The 25808-nt window shown below is 47.9% G+C and overlaps 3 protein-coding genes across 5 annotated transcripts; 2 read left to right on the top strand and 1 right to left on the bottom strand.

Moving 5' to 3' along the window:
• Window positions 1-4242: 4242 nt before the first annotated feature.
• Window positions 4243-6927, top strand: GIP (gastric inhibitory polypeptide; the record flags this gene model as incomplete). The annotated part of the gene is made up of 4 exons (XM_079547195.1): window positions 4243-4316; window positions 5346-5492; window positions 5841-5972; window positions 6831-6927. 4 exons carry the CDS (start codon window positions 4243-4245, stop codon window positions 6925-6927), a joined length of 450 nt encoding a protein of 149 aa, XP_079403321.1.
• A 1997-nt stretch (window positions 6928-8924) lies between these two features.
• SNF8 (SNF8 subunit of ESCRT-II) lies at window positions 8925-12124 on the top strand (the record flags this gene model as incomplete). 3 transcript variants are annotated; one of them, XM_079547038.1, is made up of 8 exons in its annotated part: window positions 8925-8978; window positions 9342-9392; window positions 9736-9874; window positions 10172-10276; window positions 10500-10572; window positions 11168-11309; window positions 11532-11603; window positions 11987-12124. In XM_079547038.1, the coding sequence occupies 8 exons, from the start codon at window positions 8925-8927 to the stop codon at window positions 12122-12124; spliced, it is 774 nt and encodes a 257-aa protein (XP_079403164.1). The 3 variants fall into 3 exon arrangements, with proteins under 3 accessions (XP_079403164.1, XP_079403163.1, XP_079403165.1); XM_079547037.1 differs by having other exon boundaries at window positions 11529-11603; XM_079547039.1 differs by lacking the exon at window positions 9342-9392 and having other exon boundaries at window positions 11529-11603.
• Window positions 12125-14834: 2710 nt separating this feature from the next.
• Window positions 14835-24440, bottom strand: UBE2Z (ubiquitin conjugating enzyme E2 Z; the record flags this gene model as incomplete). The annotated part of the gene is made up of 7 exons (XM_079547334.1): window positions 24041-24440; window positions 22027-22099; window positions 19879-20066; window positions 17884-17995; window positions 17184-17296; window positions 16565-16655; window positions 14835-15005 (listed from the first exon to the last, which is right to left on the bottom strand). The coding sequence occupies exons 1-7, from the start codon at window positions 24376-24378 to the stop codon at window positions 14835-14837; spliced, it is 1086 nt and encodes a 361-aa protein (XP_079403460.1). The 5' UTR covers window positions 24379-24440.
• Window positions 24441-25808: the final 1368 nt, after the last annotated feature.

Raw genomic sequence — 25808 nt, 5'->3', positions numbered from 1 at the left:
AACACAGCTGGGATCTTCCCAACACGTTCTGAGATTCCCAGAGCCCCCGACTGCTCAGGTCTGCTGCAGAGGGGAGCAGAGCACTGGCACTGGGTGCTGGGTGCTGGGTGGGTGACACGGGGCAGCCCTGGCTCTCCTGCTTTATTTGCAGGGAGGGAAATGCTGCAGCTGGGTGAAACCTAAGCAGAAGTGTCCTTTGTCCCAAGCTAAGAACCAGCTGAAGCTCATGAAGCAAGTTGTTATTAGGGAGTGCAGGCAGTGCTATAAGGGGAGCTGTGATGGGCAAAGGCTGGAGAAGAGCAAGGTCGACATGTTTAATAGACCCTCTGTTGTGCTGGGGGGGAAGAAAAGCAGCACATGGCTCTTTTCTGTCAGTGCTTTACTCCTCGTTTCTGCACTCGTGTCTTTAATCTGCTTGGTTGGTTTCAAATTATTTTTGTATTATTCCTTTTTTTTTTTTTTATCTGCAAGATTGTGAGAAACTTCAGAGCGATGCTGATGTCCAAAGTGGATCACAAACAGATACCCTGAAACAACCGTAACTGTGAACAGCCCATCATTTAATGCTCGATATTTATTTCACTCTATTAACTCCCTACCACACAGAGGCACTAAATGAGAGGAAAACAAACAGCCTACACTTTGGAGAAACAAGATATCCGAGTTGACTGGCAGCAAAGTGCCCAGAATACATATAATAAAGACACCAGGATAAACTACTCTATTTTATTGATTAGCAACAGTGATAAGAGTGTGAATTGCTTACTTGTAATTATTACAGTGCAACATTTATTACTGCAGGCACGATGCTTTTGCGTGAGTGAAAAGCTTTTGGCTACACTGGCATGCTGGTGTGCTGCTGGTTAAAGGATTAAGCCGAATGTTAAGTAGTTCCTGTGAAAGTAATAATTGCTCCCTAATAGCACTGAGCTCTTAATCTACCTGCAAAAAAAAAGTCTTTCTGATTCTTTATCTTAATGTAATATAGATGCAGCAGGGGCTGGCCGTGCCAGGCTGTTGTGTAACTGCAGGGCAGAGAGTCCTGTGCCAGGCAGGGCTGCAGGATGCTGTGTGTCTATCATTTTGTGCCCTCCTGGTATAGGAATACAGGTGGTGACTGAAGCAAACCCACATTTGGCAGTGTCACAGCAGGGAAGCACTTTTTAGCAAGCATTTATACAGAGATCTGTCTCTCATTGCACTGGATTTCTGTGTTCGTTAAGGATGAGATGCCTTGGGGTGCAGTGATGCCCTCATCCATGCTGAAATCACAGACATTGCCATTATTCCTGCAGTCCCACCAAGGGCTGCCCCTTGTGCAAGGGAATGGATGCTAGCAGAGCTCAGTGCGTGGGTTAAGCTGCCAGGAAAACACTCCTGCAACAGATTGGAGCTGAAGGCAGCAGAGACCCCTGCGAGCAGCCCCTCCCCTGGATGCACGTAGCAGGATGCATTACTTCTCCTCCCAAGTAGACCCAGAGCAGGTTGGACACCATGGAGGACACTGTATCAGGCACACCACAACAGGAACACTCTCAGAAATGTCAGAACGGTGCTCTGCCCCAAGGCTAACCACCCCAATGCCACCCTCCATCCCTTCAACTAATGCTGCCTTGCTAATTCCTAACGATTTCCTGCTTGCTGCTGTCCATCCCAAATGGAGGGAGCCCCTTAGATGCCAAGTTTGGGGGGTAGCCACTACGCCCAGCATTGGGATTTGCACAGGGGGCTGCAGAACACACTTCATTTGCCCCAACTCAGTGCTGGTGGTGGCAAAAAGAAAACTTGGAGCTTTTGCTCTTAGCAAAGTTATTCCTACCATGGGAGAAAAGCACAAGGGGTCTCTCTGAGGTGACACTCACACCTGACAGCAGAAGAGATGGGAATTAATAAAGGTTTTGCCAGGGAAGCTGTGTGGAAATAAGGTGCAGCCCGATGCCATTTGTATTCTGCCCACAGTTCTTGATTTGGCGATATACTCGTGTTTAATTACCATTAATGCAAACATAATTTAAAAGGTTATTTCCCTGCTCTGCGGGTCAATGGACCTAATGGAGCAGATCTAAGCGGGTTTGAGTTGCTCTGATTGGTGCTCAGTTTCCTGTTTGCCTCATGGAAGTGGGTTTGGTCCCACACTGGGAATGTATATAAAGGCTCTGAAGGGTCTTTTCTGGGCACCAGAATTGGCTGAAAGCTTCTGGGCATCCTCGGGGGAGCAGGGAGGTAAGCAGCTCTCTGTTGGACTCTCTTTTTATTTCTTATTTTTACTCTTTTTCCTTATATGAGTGTGAGAGTGGCTTGAAAGCAGCAGAGCAGGGTGAGCTGTTGGGCTGAGTTGTTCCCCAGGCAGTGCAGGAGCAGCAGCTTTCTGGTAGGGTCTGCAGGAAGGAGCAATTCAGCAGTGAAGACCATGATTTCAAAGGAGGGTTTGGCATGCAGCGCATCTTAGGCTGGGATCTGCCCTTTTACATGTATGTAACACAGGGAAACGAGGAAAAATGGTTCTCAGTGGCTTTTTGCATCCTCCTGGCTGTGGATAAAGCAAGGAGAATGTTTCTTCCAAAGCAGACAGCGTTGGACAAGGGGGTTTAAGACCTTCACATAGCTGAGATCCATCAGGAGATGTTTTCCACTTGTCTGAAGGGATCTCAGGGTAAGGTAAAGCAGTGCAGGGACTGCAGCAAAATGCACACCAGACGGGTGGAGCAGAGCTGGAGCTGAGCATCACGGAGACAAAGGGGTCTTGTGTGAACTCAGGAATGTTTGTTCCGACCATCTCTGAAAATGCAGACTGCTTTTTCCTCCCTGTTTTGGCAAAATCTGCAGAGAATGAGCGCGACCCCTCCTTCAGATTAAGGCTACAACGCATTTCTTCTCCTGCTTTTGTAGATAATTACCTTCGGCAGCACAATATTCTCTTACCCCATAACTGTTTTCAGATTCACTGTCATACCTACAGCAGTATAGAAAATGAAGGGTAAATAAGAGGGGAAACCCGTTGTTTAATCACAGCCATTCTTCTGTTCCCGTATAGAATATCCCCCAGCTTTTTTGTATCATGAAACCCACTTCTGTCGATGCATTCTGTAACTTCTGGCTTTAGCTGTAAGTGTTTTAGGGGGGTTGTGAGTGCTCAGAACAGCACGCTTTGCTTTTTGGGGTATTCCTCTGATTTTGATGTCTCTGAGATATCAGAACACATCTGATATTTCTCTCATTCAATCGGAAAGGCTGAAAACGTTCGTGCAATGATGCCACAGTTTCCCAGGAACAAAAAAGTGCCTCAGTTATGAGCAATGTCAAAACTTTCTTTCTCCAAACGAATAATTGAGCTGTTGCAAGAGTGTGAGCAAAGTTGCACTGATGTAGGAGTGCAGTTTGGAAGGATGGGATGCTGAAGTCCTGATCCACGCCTCTACTTCTTGTCATCATTCGATTCTTGTGAACAGTAGCTCTGCAGGGCAATGCAGATTCCAGACACATCTGTAACAAAGAGTGAGGTGACAGACAATAAACCACATCCCTGAGCCATGATCAAAACCATTTTTGTACAGTTTGTGGAGGTGGGATATAATTAAGAGCTCAGATGTCTGAGGGCTGTTGAGCTGTGGACTAAGAACAGCCTGAAACCAATAAACCATGGAATTCAATCCTGTCACTGTCCTGGGATGCTTCTCCCAACTGATACCCAGTGGCTCTAGATGTGTTCCCTACCTATAAGGCGTTATCCATACCAACAGAAAGCTTAGCAGTAATTAGATTGGGCTCCTAAATCCTGCAGACCTGCAGGGAGGGAAAGGCAGGGTGCTGTGTTTCTCCTCCTTGCCATTGGGACTGCCTGATCCCATTCACATACTGAAGGTTGAACTGATCCTTGAGGAGGGATCCCTCGGGGTCAGCTTGCAAACACGGAGCAGGACGATGCCCTTGCCTTCAGGAATGTGCAAACCACGGTGAATTTGGTGGTTACAATAAAAGTATGGGGAACAAACATCATAAAGGCAGCGAGGTGGTGGAAAAGCATTGGGATTGAACAAGTAATTCAGCTGGGAATGGCAAAGGAGGGCTATGTGTGGTGGAGGAGGCTGTTCTAAGCACAAGGGCTGAAGAGCCATGATAACAAGCACAGACTTGTGCCCAGTCGTGGCACATCCCTCTGGGCTCACTGTCTTGTCCCTTCTGTCCCAAAGGCCAAATATCCAGATCGCCCTCCGCTTCTGAACAGAGAAATCAGCCACGAAAATGATGTCTCTGAGAGTTCTCTCGCTGCTTTTTGCTTCTCTGAGCTTTGTTTTGATGGAAGAGAACGTCTCAGGGTGAGTGTTCTGGAAAGCACACGATGTATTTTGAGCCTTTTCCAACTTCCCGCTGGAAGCAAATGGATTCTTTCCATTGGCATCTTGGTATAAAGGTGAGAACACGAGTCCTGAGGTGGCTCTTGGATATAAAGAGATGAACAAATGATAAGAGAGATCTCAAACTAAAGCCTTTATGCCAAAGCCAAGAACTCCCAAGTTTTCCCTAGAAACTTTATTGCTCCAGGTTGGGAGTAGCAAGCTGGAAGTCGACCAGGGAGAGAAGGTTGGCTGGGAACTAGAACAAGATGTAATCATCACACAAGAAGTAGGCTAGGGGGCATTTCTTTTTTTTAAGCTTCTGAAAATGTGACCACTTACATAAAGTGGGGACATAAGAAAGGCTTTCCCTCCTTTCGTTCAATTCCTGAAACAGAACCTCCAGCTGCTACCCAAGAAGGTCCAAAAGAATCCCTATTAGAGGAGTAGGAGCTGATGTAATTCCAGCTAATAGTACCAAAGGAAGATCAGCCCTGACATCCTTGGCTAATTTAGGCAGTCCTGAACCATGTCTGCATTGTCAGACTGGTCTGAAGGTCTCAAATTGTCACCTGCCATCCCGCCCTCAGGCTCTTTGAGGATGTAGGGGTTGGTTTCCTTGTTGTGTAGCTCACTGGAAAAGGTGCCTGAGCGTCCTTTAGGCTGAGTCAAAGTTTGGATCCATCAGAATATGGCAGGAAAGCGGATGTGGCTCTGAGGGATGTGGGTCAGCGGGCAATATTGGTGATGGGATGGTGGTTGGACTGGATGATCTTGGAGATATTCTCCAGCCTTAATGATTCCATGATTCAGTGATGCTATGAAGAGTCCCGCTGGCTCCAAACATCCCAAGTTCACCCCGTAAGCTATCAGATACGAGCTGCAAATGTGTCAGTAGGCAGTAATGGTTACCGGGATGAGGAGCACGGCAGCTCCTTGTCCGGTCAGCAATTTGCTTTGCAGAGCTGGGCAGCACTCATTCCTCTCTCCTCCACTCTACTCTTCCTACAGCCTCAGCATCAGGACTCCGGGCTCCAGACCGATGCACAGACGCTACTCTGAGGCCACGCTGGCGAGCGACTACAGCCGCACGATGGACAACATGCTGAAAAAGAACTTCGTGGAGTGGCTGCTGGCCCGGAGAGAGAAGAAAAGCGAGTGAGTGTGCAGACTTCCAGCGCTCCAAACTCACAGCTGTCGTCAGCCGAGTGATGGCTGCGTTACGATGCAGAGCTGAGGATATTTTTCTTGGATTGCAGCAGTGATTCCCGGGGGGCAAAGGGGTTGTTTTTCTTTTTTTTTGCTTCTTTTTTTCTTCCCTAAATCCTAGAGGTTTTTTTCTGCTCTGTCGGCACACGGCACTGCCTCCTCCGTGCTCCAGTCCGCCTTCTCCCATTGCTGCGGTTGGACGGAGTGGGGAGGGAGATGGGTTTGTGGAAAAGCAGCATTCCAGCACCCTCTTGCGGTGCCTCAGGCTGAGATTTCTGCCCATTTCTGCCTTGCCAGCAACGTCATTGAGCCGTACAAGAGAGAAGCCGAGCCCCAGCTATCCGCAGTGAGTGACCAAAGCTTGGACCTGCGCAGCCACGAAGCCAAAGACTTCCTTGCCTGGCTCCTAAAAGCCAAGGAGAATCAGAGGTGAGAGCGGAGAACTGAAAACAGAATCCGGTCCCAAGAGGGGGGGGTGGTGAAGTCCCCAAGTTCTCAACCTTTGGAGGGATGCTATAGGGCAGGAATAGGTGATAAGCATCAGCAAGCAAAAGGATTTCTGTTTCAGAAAGGAATGCCATGCTTTGCAATTGTCTCATGGGTGAGGGAGACAAGAAAGATTAAAAAAAAAAGCTTCCATCCCTCTAAAATTTCTGAACAAATTCACATTGGAGAAATGCAGATGATTGAGGAGGCTGTCCAGGCTGTTGGCTTTTTGGTTGTTTTGGGGTTTTTTTGGTCGGTTGGTTGCTCTTTCTCAGGTAATATCAGAACAGCCTCAACAAACTCAGTGCTCTGCTGAAGCCTGAGCACTGTTTTTGACAGAGCTGAGACACAGCTGTTCCTACAGCATCCTTCACATCACAGCTTAAAACCAAGCACTTTGAATTAACCAAACCATTCCAGTGTGGTTTATTCAAAGCCCTATCGAAATAAAACTCACCAGTGACAACTGAAGTGAAACTGATGTGCCCCTGGGAGAAGCGAGGACTACTACTTTATCTAGGCTGGGAGGCAGAGATTTGCACTTTTTGGCTTTTTCAGAATAAGGAGGGAGAAAAATGACTCTTTATTTTAAGGATGAAGTGGGGAAAAAAAATTAGTTAAGAATAACAGAGTACTGAGAATCAAAAGAAGGAAATGTTGCCAGGATTCAGGGTTGACAAGCTGACAAGCAACGCATTAAATCAAAGGAAAATAAAATATCTGTGATTTGATTGGGAGAAGATTGTTGTATACTGCATTCAGATTGTTTCCTCTCTTGATGGCATGTCACGTTTCTTGCAGTTCTGCTTCTCTGGATGGTTCAGAAGATTTGAAGGATGTTGTGAACCAGGAGTTTCTGACATGGTTAATGTCAACTGACCTCTGCAGACCATGGTGAGCAGCTGTTCTGCCTAACCCTGTAGTAAAAACCATCCTTTCCACTGTGGCACTGTACAAAGCTCCTGCCCCAGGGGTTCTTGCTGCAGTGCTCCATCTTCTGATGACCACTGAGTGCTCACACAATGTGGCTTAACTGAATTTCATTGGAGAGTTGAGAGCTTTGGTCAGAAGCTCTGCAAAAAAATCTTCAATGATGAACTGGGGGATGGACAAACATCAAATAATGACCATCTAGAGAAGGGTTAATAAATCCTCTGCCCTGCTTTTCTGAGAAGAGGGGATGTTCAACTTGGAAATGATGTTTCCTTTCTATTCAGTAAACTTAAGTGTGAAAAGCAGAGAGAAAAACAAGAAATCAGGGTGCAAAAGGTTGAGGTTCCAGGGGGACTCAAAGGAATGGAGAGCACATTTTATGGGTTCTAGGGGAACGAAGACTGAGAGGAGAAGGTCAACATCTATTGAAATTTAAAAAGAGATAGAGAGAAAAGCTCCTTATGCTGATGGCAAAAGTTGGACAAGGATGAAAGAATCTCCTCACCCAAGGAGGCTGTGGATGCCCCATCCCTGCAGGCATTCAAGGCCAGGCTGGATGTGGCTCTGGGCAGCCTGGTCTGCTGGTTGGCAACCTGCACACAGCAGGGGGTTGGAACTGGGTGAGCATTGTGCTCGTTTTCAACCCATTCTATGATTCTATGAAAGAAGGGTGGGCTGGCCATGAATGGAGGAGATGGGGGCTGCTTTGTGCTACAGAGAGCTCCATGCAGGTTGGTCAGATAACGGGAACCAAGCAGACAACAACAAAGCAGAGACAACAGCCGAGTGCTGAGCTCATCCTGAAGGGAAAGGATGCACACCTTTGTATCCTGCTCCTCTGATCTGTTGCTGCTCTCTCTCAGAAGTTATACCTACTTTCTATTGGATACCTGTTAGCTGTGAGATATGTCATGCTATCACAAGACATCTAAAAGGTGCCACAGGGGACTGGGGGGTAAAGAAGGCAACAAATCACATTTTGTTTGCTGTCGGAGTTGCATTAAAATAGGGTAAATGTGGTTCCATAAGGACTTATGGCTTTTTTTTTCCCCTCCCATGTAGAGCTGTGTAACAGCACCGCCTGAGGAGCTCCCACAGCCGCACTGAGGAGGAGGCTCTGCGTTGAGTATCACCCACTTTGCCAATGGAAGAAATAAAAGATTTTTAGCCTGAAACTGCAATCAGATGAAGTTTTCATTTGGGGACGGGTGGGGTTTAACTCAGCAATTAAAATAAAAGCACGTGTCACAGAATCACAGGGGTTGGAAGGGACCTCCGGAGATCATCGAGTCCAACCCCCCATCAAAGCAGGTTCCTTAAACCAGGTCACACACAAGTAGGTGTCCAGGTGGGTCTTGAAGATCTCCAAAGGAGATTCCACAGCCTCCCTGGGCAGCCTGTTCCAGTGCTCTGTCACCCTCACCATAAAGAAGTGCTTGCACATTTGTGCAGAACTTCCTATGCTGCAGTTTCTGGCCATTTCCTCTCGCCCTGTCAATAGATCCTCCCATAGAGGGGCACGGTGCTCAGCGAGTTCAGCCTACAGCAGTCCGAATTGAACAGGAGGAGGGGATGGGTTTGCATTTTAGGAGTTGCCGTTGCCTCCAGGGATGGGGCATCCACAACTTCCTTGGGTGACGAGATTCTTTCATCCTTGTCCAACTTTTGCAATCAGCATAAAGAGCTTTTCTCTTTTTCTTTAATTTCAATAGACGTCGATTTTCTCCTCTCAGCCTTTGTTCCTCTAGAACCCATAAAATGCGTTACCCAGCCCCCTGACCCACAATAAAGGCGGCTGAGACGAACCGAGCCCCGACCAGCCCCTGAGAGCCACCGGCTGCCACCAGAAGCGTCCCTTAAGGCGGAGGCGTGGAGCGGAAGGCCCCGCCCACCTGTGTGTCACGTGGCGCGTCGCGGGTTGATGACGTCAGAAAGTGCGCGACGCGCGGCGGCGGCGCCGGGATGCACCGGCGAGGGGTGGGCGCGGGCGCTATCGCCAAAAAGAAGCTGGCGGAGGTGAGGCGGGGTCGGGTCCGTGGGGAGGTGGTTCCGGACCCCGGTGGGAGCTCCTAAGTGCGTTCGTAGGGGGTCAAACTCCGCCGGTGTCGGGACAGGTGAGCTGCCAGGCTCCGGTGTTCCCGTGTGAGGGGTTCAGGTCCCTTGTGGTTGGTGGCAGTTGCGGTGTCCGGCTCTAAGTGGGGTCCTCAGCATCTCCGCAGCTGTGTCTGCCGTAAGCTCAGGGTGCCCCGAGGTTTCTGGCAGTTCCCTCGTTTGGTTTCCGGGTTCGTATGTCCTTAAGGAACATTTCCCTCGCCCAGTTTAGGGTTTGGTTCCTGTGTTCTCCAGCGCTGGCTCTACCGTTCTGTTTTCATCCTGCAGGCCAAATACAAGGAGCGAGGGACAGTCTTGGCTGAAGACCAGTTGGCCCAGGTGGGAGACCCAGCCTGCTGTGGTGTAACCGTGTTTGTCAGCCCAGCTGTAAATCCAGGCTTCATCTCGCATTGTTTCAGGGTTGGAGCATTAAATGATGGCACCACTGGGCTGCTTTTTCCTCTAAGAATTGTGCTGTTTGCTGCAGATGTTGCTCTGCTTCTCTCCTCTCCATCTTAGCAACATCTCGTTTCTGTAGAGCTGTTTCCTTCCTTTTGAGTGCATTGAGGCTGGGCAGTGTGTCAGAGTGCTGAGTGTTGCCTTAGGGCTGTGCTTGCTTAATGTTTACTGTGGGCTGTGTTCACAGAAGGATTGAACAGAAATTCTTTTCTCTGTCCTTCAGATGTCTAAGCAGCTGGACATGTTTAAAACCAACTTGGAGGAGTTTGCCAGCAAACATAAGCAAGAGATCCGAAAAAACCCCGAATTCCGGGTCCAGTTCCAGGATATGTGTGCAACAATCGGAGTGGATCCTTTAGCATGTGAGGACCAGGCAGCAGGGGTTAACAGCTGAAGATCCTCCTGGGAAGGATTCTCAGTGAAGCTGTCAGAAATTGTCCTTGGGGAAGTCTGATGGTGTATCGATTCTTAGGGTTTGTGAATGCTGTAATATGCTTTTAGGTGATACGTAAATTTAAAAGGGAGAAAAGAAAAAGGTGGAGGTAACCAAAGAGGCTCTTCACTGAGATCCTCACAGTGAGGTTTGTGAGCAGCAGTGGCTCTTAAGGAAGGTGTCTTTGCTGATGGTCCAACTGCTTTCTTTTTTTCTCACTTCACAGCTGGTAAAGGATTCTGGTCAGAAATGCTGGGAGTTGGTGACTTCTACTATGAATTGGGTGTGCAGATTATTGAAGTCTGCCTGGCTCTGAAACACAGGAATGGAGGTGAGGATCTCTCTCTGTCTGTCTTCACTCCAATCGTGCAATCTGAGGCTAAGAGTGGGCAACAGCAAAGCCAATAGGAGCTGGAATCTGATACACTGTGGGAGTATAATGTGAGGCAAGAGTGAGCCAGTGGTCAACACACAAAGAAGCCTTCACTACTACTGCTGGAGTAATTTTCTTGCTGTGCAGTTATGCTTTCTTGTCCCCTTTTGTTGACTCCTAGGTCTGATAACACTGGAAGAACTTCATCAGCAAGTGTTGAAGGGAAGAGGGAAGTTTGCTCAGGAAGTCAGCCAGTGAGTGTCTGTATATTGTAGGAGAAGGGAATCAAGTAACATGAGAAAGAGGAAACGGAGTGATTGATCTCAGCTGGGCTTGAAGGTGCTGCTGTTAATTGGACTCCAAATTCTAGCAATTTGTCATGTGCATGTGCTCTGTAGTTAATGACTATTTCAGGAGTGAGCCATAAGTATAAAGGGCTGTTGGCTTGGGCTGCAAATGCTGCACTCCTACTGTCACAGTCTGCTGAAGCTGCTTTGGTCCAAGCTGTAAAGGAAGGGACTGACACCTGGCCTTAGAGCAGAAGATTTTAGGGTTAGGATACAATTCCCTAGAATTGGTAATTGGGGCTGAATCTTAAACTTAGCACTTGCAGCTTGGATTTTACCAGTGTCCCTTTGATGGAACTCTGTATTTCTGTAAAGGGACACAGATAAATTAATTGTAAATTAATAATAGGAGAAAAATCAGCTGTTGATTATCTGAAATTGCAGCAAGCTCCAGTAGCTGTATCTTATACCCTCTTCCCATGAAGTCTTCCTCATTTACTAAACTTAGTGCAGTTTGGGAGAGGCTTTTGGCTTAAAGCCCTGCCTTAACTTCTGCTTTCAGAGATGATCTCCTTCGTGCAATCAAGAAACTGAAGGTCTTGGGGAGTGGCTTTGGGATTATCCCTGTTGGTGGAACGTATCTGATTCAGTCTGTACCAGCTGAACTGAACATGGATCACACGGTTGTCTTGCAGCTTGCAGAGGTATTGAGCCAGGAGACTTTAAAATGCCACCTCGAAAGAATCTCCCTGCTTCTGTGACGGGGAACACGTGGAGTGGAAAATAACGTTCCAGCAGGAATGTGAATCCAGAGTTTGTGCTCTGGCTAGATCAGGGCTGTAGGTAAAACTGTCCACACTCTTCTAAAGTGTGGGCTTAAGTCTCGACTCCAAGCATGCTATTTTTTTCCCCTCTCTTTTCAGAAAAAGGGCTATGTAACAGTTGGTGAGATCAAGTCCAGTCTGAAGTGGGAGGTGGAACGTGCAAAGCAAATTCTGGTATGTATGAGGGCCTCTTGTGCATGATGGAGGTCGGTGACAGGGTAGAGTGGCTGCTCCTGCATCAGAGCTGCAGACGCTTTGGTGACTGTGTGTGTTGTCACTGCATGCACAGGTGATCCCAAGCTAGGTGGCAGACCAAAGGCAGTGTGCACAGGATGATATTGCTGTGACTTCTAATCTCACTGAAATTTGGGATGTGTTAGCTCTGCTCCTGCATGACTAGGTGTCCAAACTACATTTTCCCCTGCTCAGGATGAGTAGAAATCTGAGTTGTACACACTCCCTTACTGTACAATAAATGCAGGGTGAGGCCTCCCCTGTGAATGGCTTGTCAGCTATCTAGTTATGCTTTGCTCACGGTTTCTGCTCTGTTTGAATAGGAACACTTGCTGAAGGAAGGAATGGCCTGGCTGGATACACAGGCAGCAGGAGAACCTCAGTACTGGCTGCCTGCTCTCTTTACAGAGTTGTACTCTCAGGAAATCACTCCAGAGGAAGCCAAGGAGGCAATACCTTGACTGCTAAATGTTCTGTGCCTGTATCCAAGTCTTCTTGTGAGGGTACTTGCATATCACTTGAAACAGAGGGACAGTGGACTTGAAATAAAATTTTGTAAAAAGAAGTGTCTAGCTTGACAAGTTTCATAGGACCAATTCATGCTTGGTTACCTTGGGGATTTTCTCCTCTGTTGTGAGTGGAAATATCACTACTTATTGCAAATGGTAGCTACCTCCTCCCAGCAAGAGAAAAAGTATTGCTATTGCCACTGCAGTCACGGAGGATGCAAAAATGACTGTCTAAAGATTCTTGCTGCCTGCAGTGATGCTTCTAAAGCCACTCAGAAACCGTGCTGCAGCCCTCTGTCCTGTGAATGAGTCGTCGTTCCACCAAGGAGTACCACAGTCTAGATTCTGCCAAAACAAACTTTATTGCACAAAAAAAAATCTTATGTACAATAGTATATAAACAAGGTATCTTAGAGTGACTCTTGTGCATATATTTTTGACTCAGTTAGGTCTAAAAATCTGTTGCTAAAACATCTCTGCCTAAAGCAGTCATTTGAGGATTGTCACTTTGAAATGGAAACATTCAGAAATGGTAGGACAGACAACATTAGAGCTAGAAAACTAATACTTCTCTTTTACAGCCACATGCTAGTTATGTGAATAGTGTCCACAATAAGGCATTTTCTTGTTTCATTGTATGGGTGGATGGTAATGCCACATGCATCGCAAACAGATTTCAGAACCAGCTCTGCCTTGAGAAGGCAGCAGAGTCACAGCTCTATCCACAATGCTACTGAATGGTGACAAACAACGTGACATTTACAACAGGATTACAGAGGCAGAAAAGTAGCATACTGCTCATGATTTCTCAGGAGACCCTGCTGCCTCCCTGAGACCTTATCTGAAGGTGAACACAGCTTTATTTACTCTCTTTTGGTGTGTGTGTTGAGTGAGTCCTATGTAAGTTTAGCTTTCCCTTGAGGGAAGGTAAGGTTAAAGTCTAATTCACACCAGTGACAGACCCAGGGGAGGTTGCTTGCTAGAAGGGAGGAAAGGTTCCCCTACTTGTTAAATGGCACATTTACAGTTCACAAACGTTTCCACCTTCCAGAGCTGCTTAGAGAGCAGTGTGCAGGCTTCTAAGTTCTGCAAGAGCCAATATAAATCAGAGACTGAAAATAATTCAGTGACGTATAGGACAATGCCTTTCTGTGCAGTGCATGGCAGGGGTCTTTTGGCTTTTCCTCCCGTGCTTTTTTTGCTTTTAGAACAAGAGTGACTGCACTGAATGTTCTCCCACCACCAGTATGCAGCAGAGCCGTGCTGGGGGAGAGGGAAGGGGACAACGTGCAACTTTGTGCTCAGCTATCTATCAGTGTCCTCATGAAAAAAGTGGATTAAGCTATTTACCAACAAAACATTTTACTGCTTCCATCAATCATCCCCGGGGTCTTTCACGTGGAGAAGCTTTTATTCACCTCCACCCAAGTTGCACTGAATACATATTTGACGTAATTGCACTTGCAGCCAGCACACACCTCTCCTCCAGCCTTGCTTTTGCTCACGGTAAAAAGCTGCCATTTAAAACATTCAAAGTACTGAAGTGTTAACTTTACAACACTCGTTGAGCTTGGCCAAGTTTGGCAAAGGAATTTCAGTCAGTAACTAAGTGTACACCTCTGGAAAGCTCCACCTAGAAACAGTGGCTTCCTGAGCTAAATTGCCCCTTATCGTAGCATTTCAGTCTGAGCAATGATGGTTGCTGTGGGGAGGGAGGTGGCAGGAGGAAAATGAAACATTACACTGACTGGAGAGATGGAAAGCAAAAAGTACTTCAGTGAAGGAAACAAACCAGCTCTCTGTTCAGAGCAGCCAGAATAAAACACTTCTAGAATACTAAATTCAAATCAAAACCTTAAAGAGTTACACAAACAAGACTTAGGGTTTTTTTTTAGTGCTCCCCTATCTCTGAACCAATGATTTTCTCGCCTTCCCCTTCCCCAAAACACCATGATGAACAGACCTGCACTCAATGTACAGATTCTTGCCTTTTCACCCTCCCCTTTTGTGCCTGAAATCTCAGTGGATGAAGCCACCCACGGCTTGTGTAAAGCTTTCAGAAAGGAGCCCAGATTCCACCACTGCTCTTTATCTTTGGTCTGTCTAGAACAGTGTCTAGAAGAAAGACATCGGGTAGATGGGCTCTACAGAGCAAACAGGCTCCATCTCTCCCAGTCTGCACAAAAAGGTTTCATCCAGGCACACGGTGCCTGGGCCATGTCATACCCCAGACTCATCAAAGCGCTCCCACAGCTACAGCTCCATGTTCAGCATGGCCCCAGGGAAGGCCTCACTGTAGGAACAGAAAAGCTGTAAAGAGGAGCCGCAGTCTACATCTCATTCTTTAATCAAATGGAGACAAAAATAATAATAATAATAATAATAATAACCAGTGTAGATGTTTTTCCAAAAATAACCTGATGCCACATGCTCCGGATTTCTAGTAGAGTAAGTACCTTGTAAGAGTAGCCTGTCACAAGCTTGGCTTTGTCTAGCATGAAGTCTTCTCGTTCAGCGTTATCCACCAGAGCAGTAAAAGGAGACAGAAGATATCCCACAGTTTTCTCCACTCTGGCATTGGTTTGGTTGTTGAGTCTGTCAGGGGTACTCTAGTGTGAAGACAGAACATCCCCACGGCTTGGCCTCCATTGGTAACGCAGCTCTAAGCTTTGGAGCAGCCCTGAGTGTCTGTCTCTGTCTCAGAGGAGCTGCTCTCAGAGTCTATTTCTGTATTCTCCTGCTGATGTTTCTCTTGCACCTTCTGCCGAATTCCTTGCAAACGGATTAATAGGGACTGATAGTCAAAGTGGCCTCGTTTTTCTCCAAAAGGATCCTGGAAGGAAACCAGAGATGAATTCATTAATATACACCTCTTGCCAGAAGGATAATGGTCTAAAGAAAGCTGTACAGTAACTGGCCAGCACAGAGTTGAATTCCACCTTGTGATCAATGGGACCGTGTCAATGGCCTCACAAAACTCTGAACTGATACCAATTGCTCTTCCCTTACCCACCAGCAGTCATTTTGTTGTAGAAGGCCACCAGAGTCATCAGGCACAGCTTGTCCTTTGTGAAACCACATTTTAAATCAAGATGCTGAGCTGCTTAAACACTTCCTGCTTTTATCCCTATTCCATGTTAAAGGCAATTGCCAGGGCTACATGAAGGAGTGGTGAAGTTTCACCTGTCCCACGTGGCTCCAGAGTTAACAAGACAGCACATCTGCCAAGCACTGAACCAATATTATATCTGTCTAGAGTGACTTCATTTCAAATACAGAGCAGTGGAGATAACAGTAGCAAACTGTGTTCAGACTCCCTGCACTGCTATTTACGTGAGCAGAAAACAGACTGTGGTAGTCACCAGCTCTGGAGACTGAGCACAGCAGTCCCAAGCCATCCTGTTCTTCAGAAGTAACCTAGCTCTGGCTCCTTGAAGAAGAAACAAGAGTTGATTACACCTGACAATCCTCTGATCTCACCAAATACAGCCTTCAGCACAGTGCTCTCATTTTCATTTCTCATTTTCAGGAATTTCTCGCTCCAAACATGAACCTTCCTGCTTCAGGAGTGCTTTCATGTTATGAATTACACAGTCAGTGATGGCACTGACAGGAAAGAAGGGCTCAGATCAGAGACACTGGATCATTAAATCAAACACCTCCATCTTTCCTTAACAGTGAGATTTCTCAATGAGTCAGACAAGAGGTGCCTGATGAGGGAGGAAGACGTGTTCAGATGCAAATAGCTTGGCAGTCTATTCTGCAAGGTCTATTTTCCTACAGAAATGAGTTCCTTTGTTCAACCTGTCTGGATGTATTTGCCATATTGTCCTGTTCCCCTAATCCTTCCTCCTCCAGATACTTTTGCCTCAGTCAGCCACTTTCAACTGCATCTTACAGAACAACTCTGACAGTGTCGGAGAAAAGTTCCTATCTGTACCAGCAGAGAAATCCATGAAAAAGAAATCTTACCAGCACCTCAAGAAAATGATGCAATACAGCTCAGCTGCCATCAGTATTGCATAGACTATATGGGCCTCCCCTGCTTAACACCAAATCCACATGAAAGCAAACTGCACTTCTTTAAACAGTGCTATAAGCATCTGCTTGCTCTGAGTGTGGCTCAGGTCCAGCACTGAGAGGAATCCGACAGCCCTGAAAACACTGTGTGCATACTCCAAACTCAGGAAAGTTAGTGTTTTATTCACAGGATTTCCATGGTTAACTCAGAATTGAGTTAACCACAGCGGATAGAAACTGTGGTTGAAACACAGCTGATAGAAAAGGTGCAGATCCACCCCATGTTGCACATCACACAGTGCAACTGTTTGCCACTATGAGTGTATTTGGAATCCAAGTTCTGAATTGACAAGAAAATCATCTGCTACCCACCTGCATCGTCTGACCTTGGAGATAAAGTCTCTCTTTGCACACCCCTTCATAGAAGTCGTAGTATTCCATGAAGGATTTCTCCATTACACCCCTGAACATAATCAGAGAGCAAAGAGTCAACAGAGAATGACAGCATTACAATGGTGGCATCATCCAGGGTCACAGCATCCCACTGAACCACAGTCATGTAATCAGCACAGCTCAAGCCAGACAACTAACTGGGTACAGCGAGGCAGGACACAGAACAAAACAAACTGCAGCACTGCTGCAGCTGAACAGACCCTGCACGTCTTTCTACAACAGCTGTGCTTTTCTCTCTGTCTGAAATGTTCTTTTTTTTCCCCTCTAAAAGAAGGCACATTTCTTCCCAAACACAAATCAGAGGATGCAGCCATTGTGCACAGTAACACAGCTTTGATCACTGCACAGCTCCTGGGCACGACAGAGATGCAGTCATCCATTTCAGAAGAAACAAAACCACTTTGCACTAGAACAGGACGATTTAAAGATTTCTCTTCTCTGGAGCACCTCTCAGGATCTCAGGAAAGGCAACCAGAGAATCTCAACCTGCTTCCCCACACCCGTTTTCTTATGCTCCCTCCCTGCCTCCTTTCCATACCGTAGTGGCTCAGGGCAGGGACACTTTCCTTCCAACATGTCACACACTGCTACTCGGATGGTCTCATGCCGAATACACTCATTATAGTTCTTGCTGTCCCCAGGGTGCCTCTCCTGGAAATAGAATTTGGGCCAGTGAGTCCATGTTACTGGAACGGCTCTTCGTCTCTCTCTCGAGGCTGATGAATTTCACTGGTGCATGAACCCACTACAGCTTTGTCTGTTTTGTGTATGCTGAGCTAATTTATACAGGAGGAAAAAAAAGGAAAAAAAAAAAAAAAAGCTGGCACCATTTTCTACATCTACAGAGTCTTGGACTCGCACAGCTGGGGAGACAAGTCAGCTGATAGCTGGCACAGAAAGCTGCCTCTCTCTGGGATGCCAGAACCACAAAAACCTGAGCAGTTTGGTTTCTGCACGACAGTGTGTCTCAAGGAAGCTGCATCAGGAGTCATGTAGCAGAGAAACACCTTTTCTTCTTCTGTTACTTTTCACTATGAGAGCTAAGCAGCCTCCAGTTCAGAGCTTTGTAATTCCCTCCCCCTCGAGCTCTGACCAGAGGCAGAGCAAACTGAAAAAAAGCCAAGTGACACAGCCTTGCTTTGTCCCCATTTCCAGAATGTATTTCGTTACCAGGTCAAGGTGTGGAGTGAAGGGAGAAATTGCTGCAGAACCAAAGATGAACCATCTCCAACTCTCACCTGCTCAAAGCCAGGTTCATTGTGATACGGGTTCTCAGTCATCAGAGACTGGATGGAGATGAGGACTGAGGAGATGCTCTGTGCTGGGCTCCACGCAGGCCCGGTCCAAGTGCTGAAGCATCAAAACAGAAAAGAATCAATTAACAAGGCAGGATCAGCCCAGCAACAACCATCTCTCCAAATATCAAAGAAAGCTCAGAAAACACATCTACACCTTACAGAAATGTGACAGGAGAATTAACAGCTGCTACAGAAAGACAAAGCGCTGCACACCGAGAAAGTTTCCAAGTCGAAGGCAGTTTATTCTCTCAGTCAAATGAGAGCATTAACCTGAGCCATGCAAGAGGCTGGGGAGCTTCACAGCTAACACACAGAGGGAATCACACGTGAGCTGAGGAAAAGTACCTTCAAGTATTCTTCAAATTCAAGTATTCTTCAATTAAATATTTTCAATTTTTCAATATTCTTCAAATACCTCTCGGTGCACTTCAGAGCTATGGCTGTAATCTTGTACAGCACCCTGAAGCAACACATGCTGCCAACACTACAGTAAGTCAAGAACTGCAACTGTTTAAGAAGTTAAATCTAACTTTGCAGACTCAAACAAGACCATTACTTGGGCAGTTTGTAATGCAGACAGCACAAGGTCTGCCACCAAAAGCACTCATGGATGCCTTGCTGTAGGAACAAGGTGCTCCTCTAACATGCGTGGTGTAGCAAAACCCTCCACACAGAACAACAGGTCAGAACTGCTACTTGCCATTAATATCCGAGCTCCAGATAGAGAGCTGCTTCCCTGGGAACTGAACAAGGATGTACTGACCCACATATGCTCTTCCTAAATTCATTCACAGCTTCCCGTTGCTGGTAAGGCTGAGGCTCTTTGTTCACTCTTCAATAATTTAGCTTCCATGCCAAGGCTACAGTACATGAGCAACGAGGCAGCTTGCGTGGAAGCTGCTGGGCATCCAGCCCCCTGAGCTTCAGACAAGCCCTGCACACCTCAGTGCTTCCCAGGCATTGGCATCCAGCTCATTGGATCAGAAAGGCTCACACGCTGAGGAAAATGTTTCCCAGCACACTGCATCTCTCACCCAGCCCTGGACCAGCAGATGAGTAGCAGTGACTTGAATCAACTTTAGCATAAGGGACACGGTGCTGCTGAAACCATCCCAAAGACAATAACCACAGCTGTGCTCAGATTCCTGTTGTTTGATGAAACCCCTACAGCAATTCAAGCCATCGCTGCCCTTTCCCCACTTGGCTGCCTCTACCTGCACCAGTCCAGAGCCTCAGCAAAAGCCCTTTCTTACTTGCAACTGAAAAACCATCACAGCTGGGGTGGGGAATATCACACTACAGCCAGAGTCCCTCTGGTAGAGCCTAAAAGCCACTGAATCAGCCAGGACTCAGTTTAAAAACCAAGTATGTGAGTAACAAGCATTTGCAGCAGTGGAGCCTGTTGGAACAGGCAGCATGGGAGCAGGGATTGTAAATCATTAGACCTACCCAGCCTCACATACTACATGTAGGTGGAAGCCCAGAGCACTCAAATGGCTTTCAAGGAAGTTCTTAGAGGCTTTTAATCTTATTTATTTTTAAACCCACACAGAGGGAGGAAATTAAAACCACGAAAACCTGCATTCAGAAAGCATTAAGGATCAGCTTGCAAAGAGCAAGAGCAGAAGAAAGGCAGCGCTCAAGCCTGGGCTTTGGAAGGGGAAGAAGAAAAGTGACAGTATGCACTGAACTTCATGCTTCCCCTGCTCCGCTCTCAGATGCTTTTAGAGACAAGTTAGACTCTGAGCTCAGAAGAGGAATTTGTGCTGCTTTACGACTCTGATCCAGTGCATAACTTTACAGAAGCATAGAGGTGCATCCAAGCATGTCTGGGGCAAGATCGGGGCACAGAGCGTTGAGAAAGATGTGCGAGGCACAGTGCAGCCAGTGGCTACCTCCTGATTTCCCACCAAAACAGCCAAAGTCTCCTCTTACCCTAGAATACTCAGGCAGACTTTTCCATTGCGGTAGAAGTTGGGGTTAAACCTCACTGTGTTATTGCCCGTTGTCATCAGTTTGACCCTTGGCGGGTGGATGGGATAATCTGGAGGACAGCGAAACAGGAACAAGAAGAAACCCCCTTCATAAGGCGTGTCAAATGGGCCTGTGATCAATGCATGAATCTGGAAAACAAAAGCCCATCTTGCGCACCACTTCAAAATTGTGCAGCACCATCAAATCCTCAACAAAGCCAACCGAAGGCAAGCAATACCTCCACCCAGGCATGGACACGGCACCTTCCCCAAGCACACGCCACGTGCAGGCCATACACAACCCCCCCTCTTTCCCTCCTTAGCCAGAGCCACTGCTGCACCCTTCTCTCCCCTCTGCCACACTCAATGTGCAGAGCAGGTTTCCAACGCGAGGTTTGGCCACAGTCCACGGCAGCTGCCTCCCATACATCTCAACACAGTCCAAAGAGGACTGAATCACAGTTCAGCTGGTGAGCTCTGCTTTAAAAAGATTTCAAATATGAAAAAAAAAAAAGGCTAATTTTAGCAAGAAAAAAAGGCAGATTTTCTGCCAAAACTGGAACATTCCTCAATTTTATGGTCTCATGCTGATTTGGTTTTATTGAAACCAATCATTTAATTACCTCTGCCAGGATCTGAAATTAAGACCCCATGCTCCCCTCGCTAATTACCTTCAAAAATCTCAATTGCATACCAGGAAATCTGCTCCCATTGGGCTATTAGGGAAGCTTCCTCCTTTTCCATCCTCCTGAAGTGATCCAAGCAATCTCCTTTAATGATCCTCTTACCCACCTAGGATGTTAGTTAAAAACCCCAAGGCTGCTGTTCTACAAACCCGCATTTCTGCTGAAGGGCATTTTGGCACTTTTCAGCCTTCAAACCCAGGGAGGTCAGAGCTCCAGCAAAATGCCCAAGGTCTGAGCTGTCTGCACACAGACACTCCCTTTTGCACCATCTCCAAAAATCCAAGAGCCCTAAGCCAGGCAGGTGCTCACACTGAGGGAATCAAGGCAGTGCCAAGTCTGTCAAGGGGGTGAGAGAAGTGTGCAGCAGAGGAGAAACCAAAGCAACCCCATACACACACACACACACACACACACACACACACAGAGCTTTCTCAGAATCCAGCACAGCTAGATGAGGTGACACTGGCTGGAGAAAAGTAGCATCAGCCAAGGAATGCACTGGATCAAGATCACTGTTTGAGCAACACCAGCCTCCAAGATCACTGCACTCTCTCAGGCGTAATTGGCAATTCCCTATCCTGGAAAATCCCTAGAGCCAGGCGGCCAGAAGGGGAAGAACTGGGGCAGGAGAGGCAAGAGACACACCTGGCCCTAGGGAACAGATGTGCTGGAGGTGATGTGATGGGAGTAGCTACGCAGGTCAGATCTGCATGAACTCGTAGAACTGTTTGAGTTGGAAGGGACCTGTAAAGGCCAGCTGGTCCAGTTCTCCTGCAATGAACAGGGACACCTACAGCTCGATCAGGTGCTCACAGCCTGGTCCAACCTGACCTCAGGTGTTGTCTTCAGGGACAGGGTATCTACCACCTCTCTGGGAAAGGGATGCTGTTACCTGTGAGAGCCAGGCAGGCAGCTCTACAGCAAGACAGCATCTGGGCCCAGGGATAAATCCCACTGCCAGGTCACAACAGTTAAACACCTCTGCCTTCCATAGGTGACTTACATATAATTCAGCATTTCCAGTGACTGACAGGTGTTCCTCATTTCCAGCCCCTCACAAAGCCCCCCATGCCCAACAGATTTCCACAGAGCTAATCTTGTGATTCTTTTCAAGCATCTGCAGGGCAAAGAACAAGCTGGGTTGGCACTCCACTAGTTCATAGGACTTTATCTGTGGAAACTCCCAGGTTCCTGTGATGGTATCTCTCCACAAAACCATTTTTTCCTTGACAGCCTCCTTCCATTTAAATGCAGCCCAGATTGTCACCAAAAAAAACCAGAGCTGCACTGTGCTCTTACAGGACTCACCCTGACTTCTTGTTTTGAGAGAAGGGATTACACCATTTGGGAGAATCCTCAGAGCAGCCACCAAAAGCAACACACAGAAGAGTGGGAACTTGAACCCATTCCAAAGTGTCTCTTACCTTGGTCATGTCATGGGGATCAGGCACAACAAACATTCCCGGGGGCGGTTCCTTGTAAATGGACATAATATCCCTGCAACAAAGGAAACAGGAATTTAGTCAAAAGCTCCCTTGGTGTTCATCAGCCCTTGAGGCATGGAATGTTCTAGAGGACAAATCTGCGTAGAAATGCAAAGGGACAGATTTTTAAGATGGAAATTTGCAACTCCAAGTGGTAGATGCTCTCCTTTGGTCTGACTGTTTCCTGGCTGAGCTCTCTTAACTTATCGTAAACAATAGTTGAAGAGTACAGGCAGAATTCAGTGAATCAGTGAGGCATCAGACCTCAGCACCGTGGCTACCTGCTGTCTTGCTTTTTAACCCTGAATCAACGCTACCTGCTGTCTTGCTTTTTACCCTGAATCAACTCCAGCACCTAGGAATTAACAGTAAGCTTCTCCTAAGGTCAGCACAAAAAAGCTCTCATTGGTGAATGTTGTTGCCTAACAGAAAACTTTACCTCTCTGTTTTCTCTCCATACACTTGGACTATTTACAAAGTCCCTTCTGCAGACCAATTCACTTTTTTTCCCAACATACAGTGACTGAACTGTGTCCAAAAACCGCTCTGTCAAGTTTGGTTTTAATCACAGTTGGGTCAAGTGCTATTAGGAAGCACAGACACACACACACAACTTCATGACAATGGTTTTATTTCCTGGACTAAACGAACTGAAAAATAACAAGTTTACAAATACACCAAACACCACCCATCACCTTTCATTGCCAAAAAGCTCCCCATCACAATCAGAGCTGCACTGTACTTTGGGACAAGCTACCACTAGACCTGATCAGGAAGCAACAAGAGTCCAGAGAGGTTTCAGGGCAAGAACGAGTTTGAGAACAACAGGAGAGCTTTGCCTTCCTACTTAGCATTATGAAGTTTATTGCTTTTGGTGTTTGGATGGAAAACTGCCAAAATATCTGGTGCCATCTTTGGAAGACATTAGACAAGCTCTAGAACAAGCAACAGAACAAGGATGAGCAAGAGCCTGGCAGGCAGCAATACTGCTCTGAAGGAAGAGGAAGAACTTGCTGTAACAGTGCCAAAATCTCTAACAATAAAAGACCGTATTGCTCACGGTATCAAAGGCTATTGACATACCAGGTTTAACCAGATGATTCTTAAAGAGTCAGAGCAGCCAAATGGGTGGGCACCAACCAGGAAAAAGGATTGCTACCGGCAGGTTTAGGATAACATCTTGCAAAACTCAACTTGATTGCTGATGGAAGCAGAGGAGCTCATTCCCTTCCTATTTAACAGCATCTCCACTGAGCACGCTGCAATCCCGAGGGCAGGATGAGGGCAGCGTGCCACACAACGTGGCTGCCAAAGGCCACAGCAACAGGAAGAGGAGGATATCCTACAGGGTCTGTGGCCTTCACCCAAACACCTGAGCACAGAGCCCTGGGGCTGCACCTAAGAGAGCCCCTGGGCACGGTAATGAATTACAGAATCATTATGGTCGGAAAAAACCTCTCAGATCCATAAACCCAAGCCCAGCCCACCCCCAAACCACGACCCCAAGTGCCACATCTCTGCAGTTCCTGAACACCTCCAAGGACGGCAACTCCACCACCTCCCCGTGCAGCCTGCGTGCCGACGCCTCATTGCTCTTTTGGAGAAGAGATTTCTCCTAATACCCAACCTGAACCTCTTCTGGCACAACGTAATGCCATCACCGTTATCCTACGGCTGCTACCTGATACAGAGGCCGATCCCTTCCAGTGTTTCTCCTGAGACTCCTCTTCCCCAGCGACCGCCAGGATCCGTCCTGATGACCCCAAGGACCCGTCCCCAGCCCCAAACCCGGCTGAACCCCTTGGCGCGGCCCCGGTTCCCCGTTACCGGCGTAGGAAACCGGGCGGCCCCGCACAACCACGGAGCGGGACAGCGGGGCTCCGCCGGAGCTCTCCGTGCCGGGGAAGGACGGGAGGAGGCCCCGGGGGAGGGGAGGGCAGGGCGGCCCGCTCACCGTTTGATTCGCAGCAGGCAGGCCGAGCTGGGCCGCTCGCTGTCCCAGTCACCGCTGACCGTGGGGTCCCAGAAGGCGGAATGCGTGAGGAGCGCGGCCCCCGCGGCCGCCGCCGCCGCTGCGGCGATGGGAGCTCCGCCGCTTCCCGGGGCTACGCTGGAAGCAGCCGGAGAAGAGCCGAAACCAGCGGCCGCCCACAGTTCGGCGGGGATGAAAACGCCGGGGTTCCCCGCGCCGCCGCCAGAGCTGGTCGAGGTGCCGCCGCCACCGCTGCCCGCCGCCGCCGCCGCCAACACCGCGGCCGGAGCCGCCTCCTCGGCGGCCGGACTCTCCGCCATTCCGCGCCCGGCCTCGGAGAACGCCGCTTCCGGGACTCCGCACCAACGAGTCGGTCGGCCAGAGCGGCCACCGCCTCGCGCCTCCTCCACCGATCGCCGCCCAGAGCGTCACCTCCTACGCGCTGCCCTCCCACTACCGGCGCCGATTCCCCCCTCCCCCAGCTGCCATAGAGTCTCCTTTCGGTACCAGAGGGGCCCTTCCACGGAGACCGCCCTCTCCTCCCAATAGGCTGTGCGTCGCCTGCGCAACAGCGCCCCCTGCTGTGCCGGCGGACTGCAGAGGCAGAGAAGTCGGACTCGTGGAAATGGGAGTTTTTTTGAGGCTCAGCAGGGAAGCAGCTGCTACGGAGATGCTGAGCACGGCCCCGAGCAGCCATCACTGAACCATTTTACTCCCAAGGTCACTGCTGCCACACCAGAGATACACAAAATAATCTGGTTTAATCCATTTCACGCACCGACGTAAAGAAGAAATGCAATCAGATTACATGCCAGAAAAGGTCAGGTAACACAGCACTGCGCTGTGAGTACAGGTGAGCAGCTGACACACTGCCAACTACACCATGTTAACTGAAGGTTCCCAGGGACCTTCACTGATAGTTTTACCCCCACACTTCACAGGGAGCACAGATAAGCTTCCCCCATGCTCAAGAGAAATCTGCCTCTCTCCAGCTCACAGCTGTCTGTGATGCACTTTAGCTTCTCACTGAAGGAAACATAAAAGCACAAGTTAAGCTGTGCATCATCCTCTCTATCAGCAAGGGTTTCTGCTACTGCAATCCAGCATGGTTAACATTTAAAACAGATAAACCTCAGCTGGAGTAGAAACCCAGGCATGGAGAACAGGGTCCTCTCCTTTGAGCAATTATGTATTTGTCCCCACCTGGCAACCTCTCTGAACATATAGAACCTTTCCTCTTTGTCAGCTAGTGGGTTTCGTCTGGGCTCTTCCTGGAGACCCTTTTCTCCAAGCAGTGTCCAGAATGGACATTTGTCTGTTTGTTGTTTTTGGGCAGAAATCAAAACCCTTCTCCAACTCCTTTCACACTGCATAGGCAGCTGTTACAAAGGAACAGAGAAGTTACTGATATTCGTGTCCCCAGGCGTGTCCCAACCACACTTCAGAGGCTTTAGTATACACAGACACTGCATTAATTCAATTACCTAAAGCTGATAACCAGACTAGCTTCCCACATGGTTACCTTCCTTAAAGGCACAGCTGTCTTACACTGGGTCCAAGATTCAGCTTAGACCTCAGAACTTCTCCTTGCTCAGTGTGCTCCAAACTCTGAAACAGCTGAGGCATGCAACTGTTGAGAAAGAAATAACACTGTCTGTGGTCCTGTGCTTAAACCAAAGCTTTGAAGAGGCCTATGAACAGCGTGACCTTGAAACCATTTTTCTTTCTTCGTTAACGAAATCTCAGATGG

Source organism: Tetrao urogallus (genome assembly GCF_951394365.1).
Source record: "Tetrao urogallus genome assembly, chromosome: 26".
NCBI classification, from domain to species: Eukaryota; Metazoa; Chordata; class Aves; order Galliformes; family Phasianidae; genus Tetrao; species Tetrao urogallus.
This window is presented reverse-complemented; position numbering and strand designations above follow the sequence as displayed.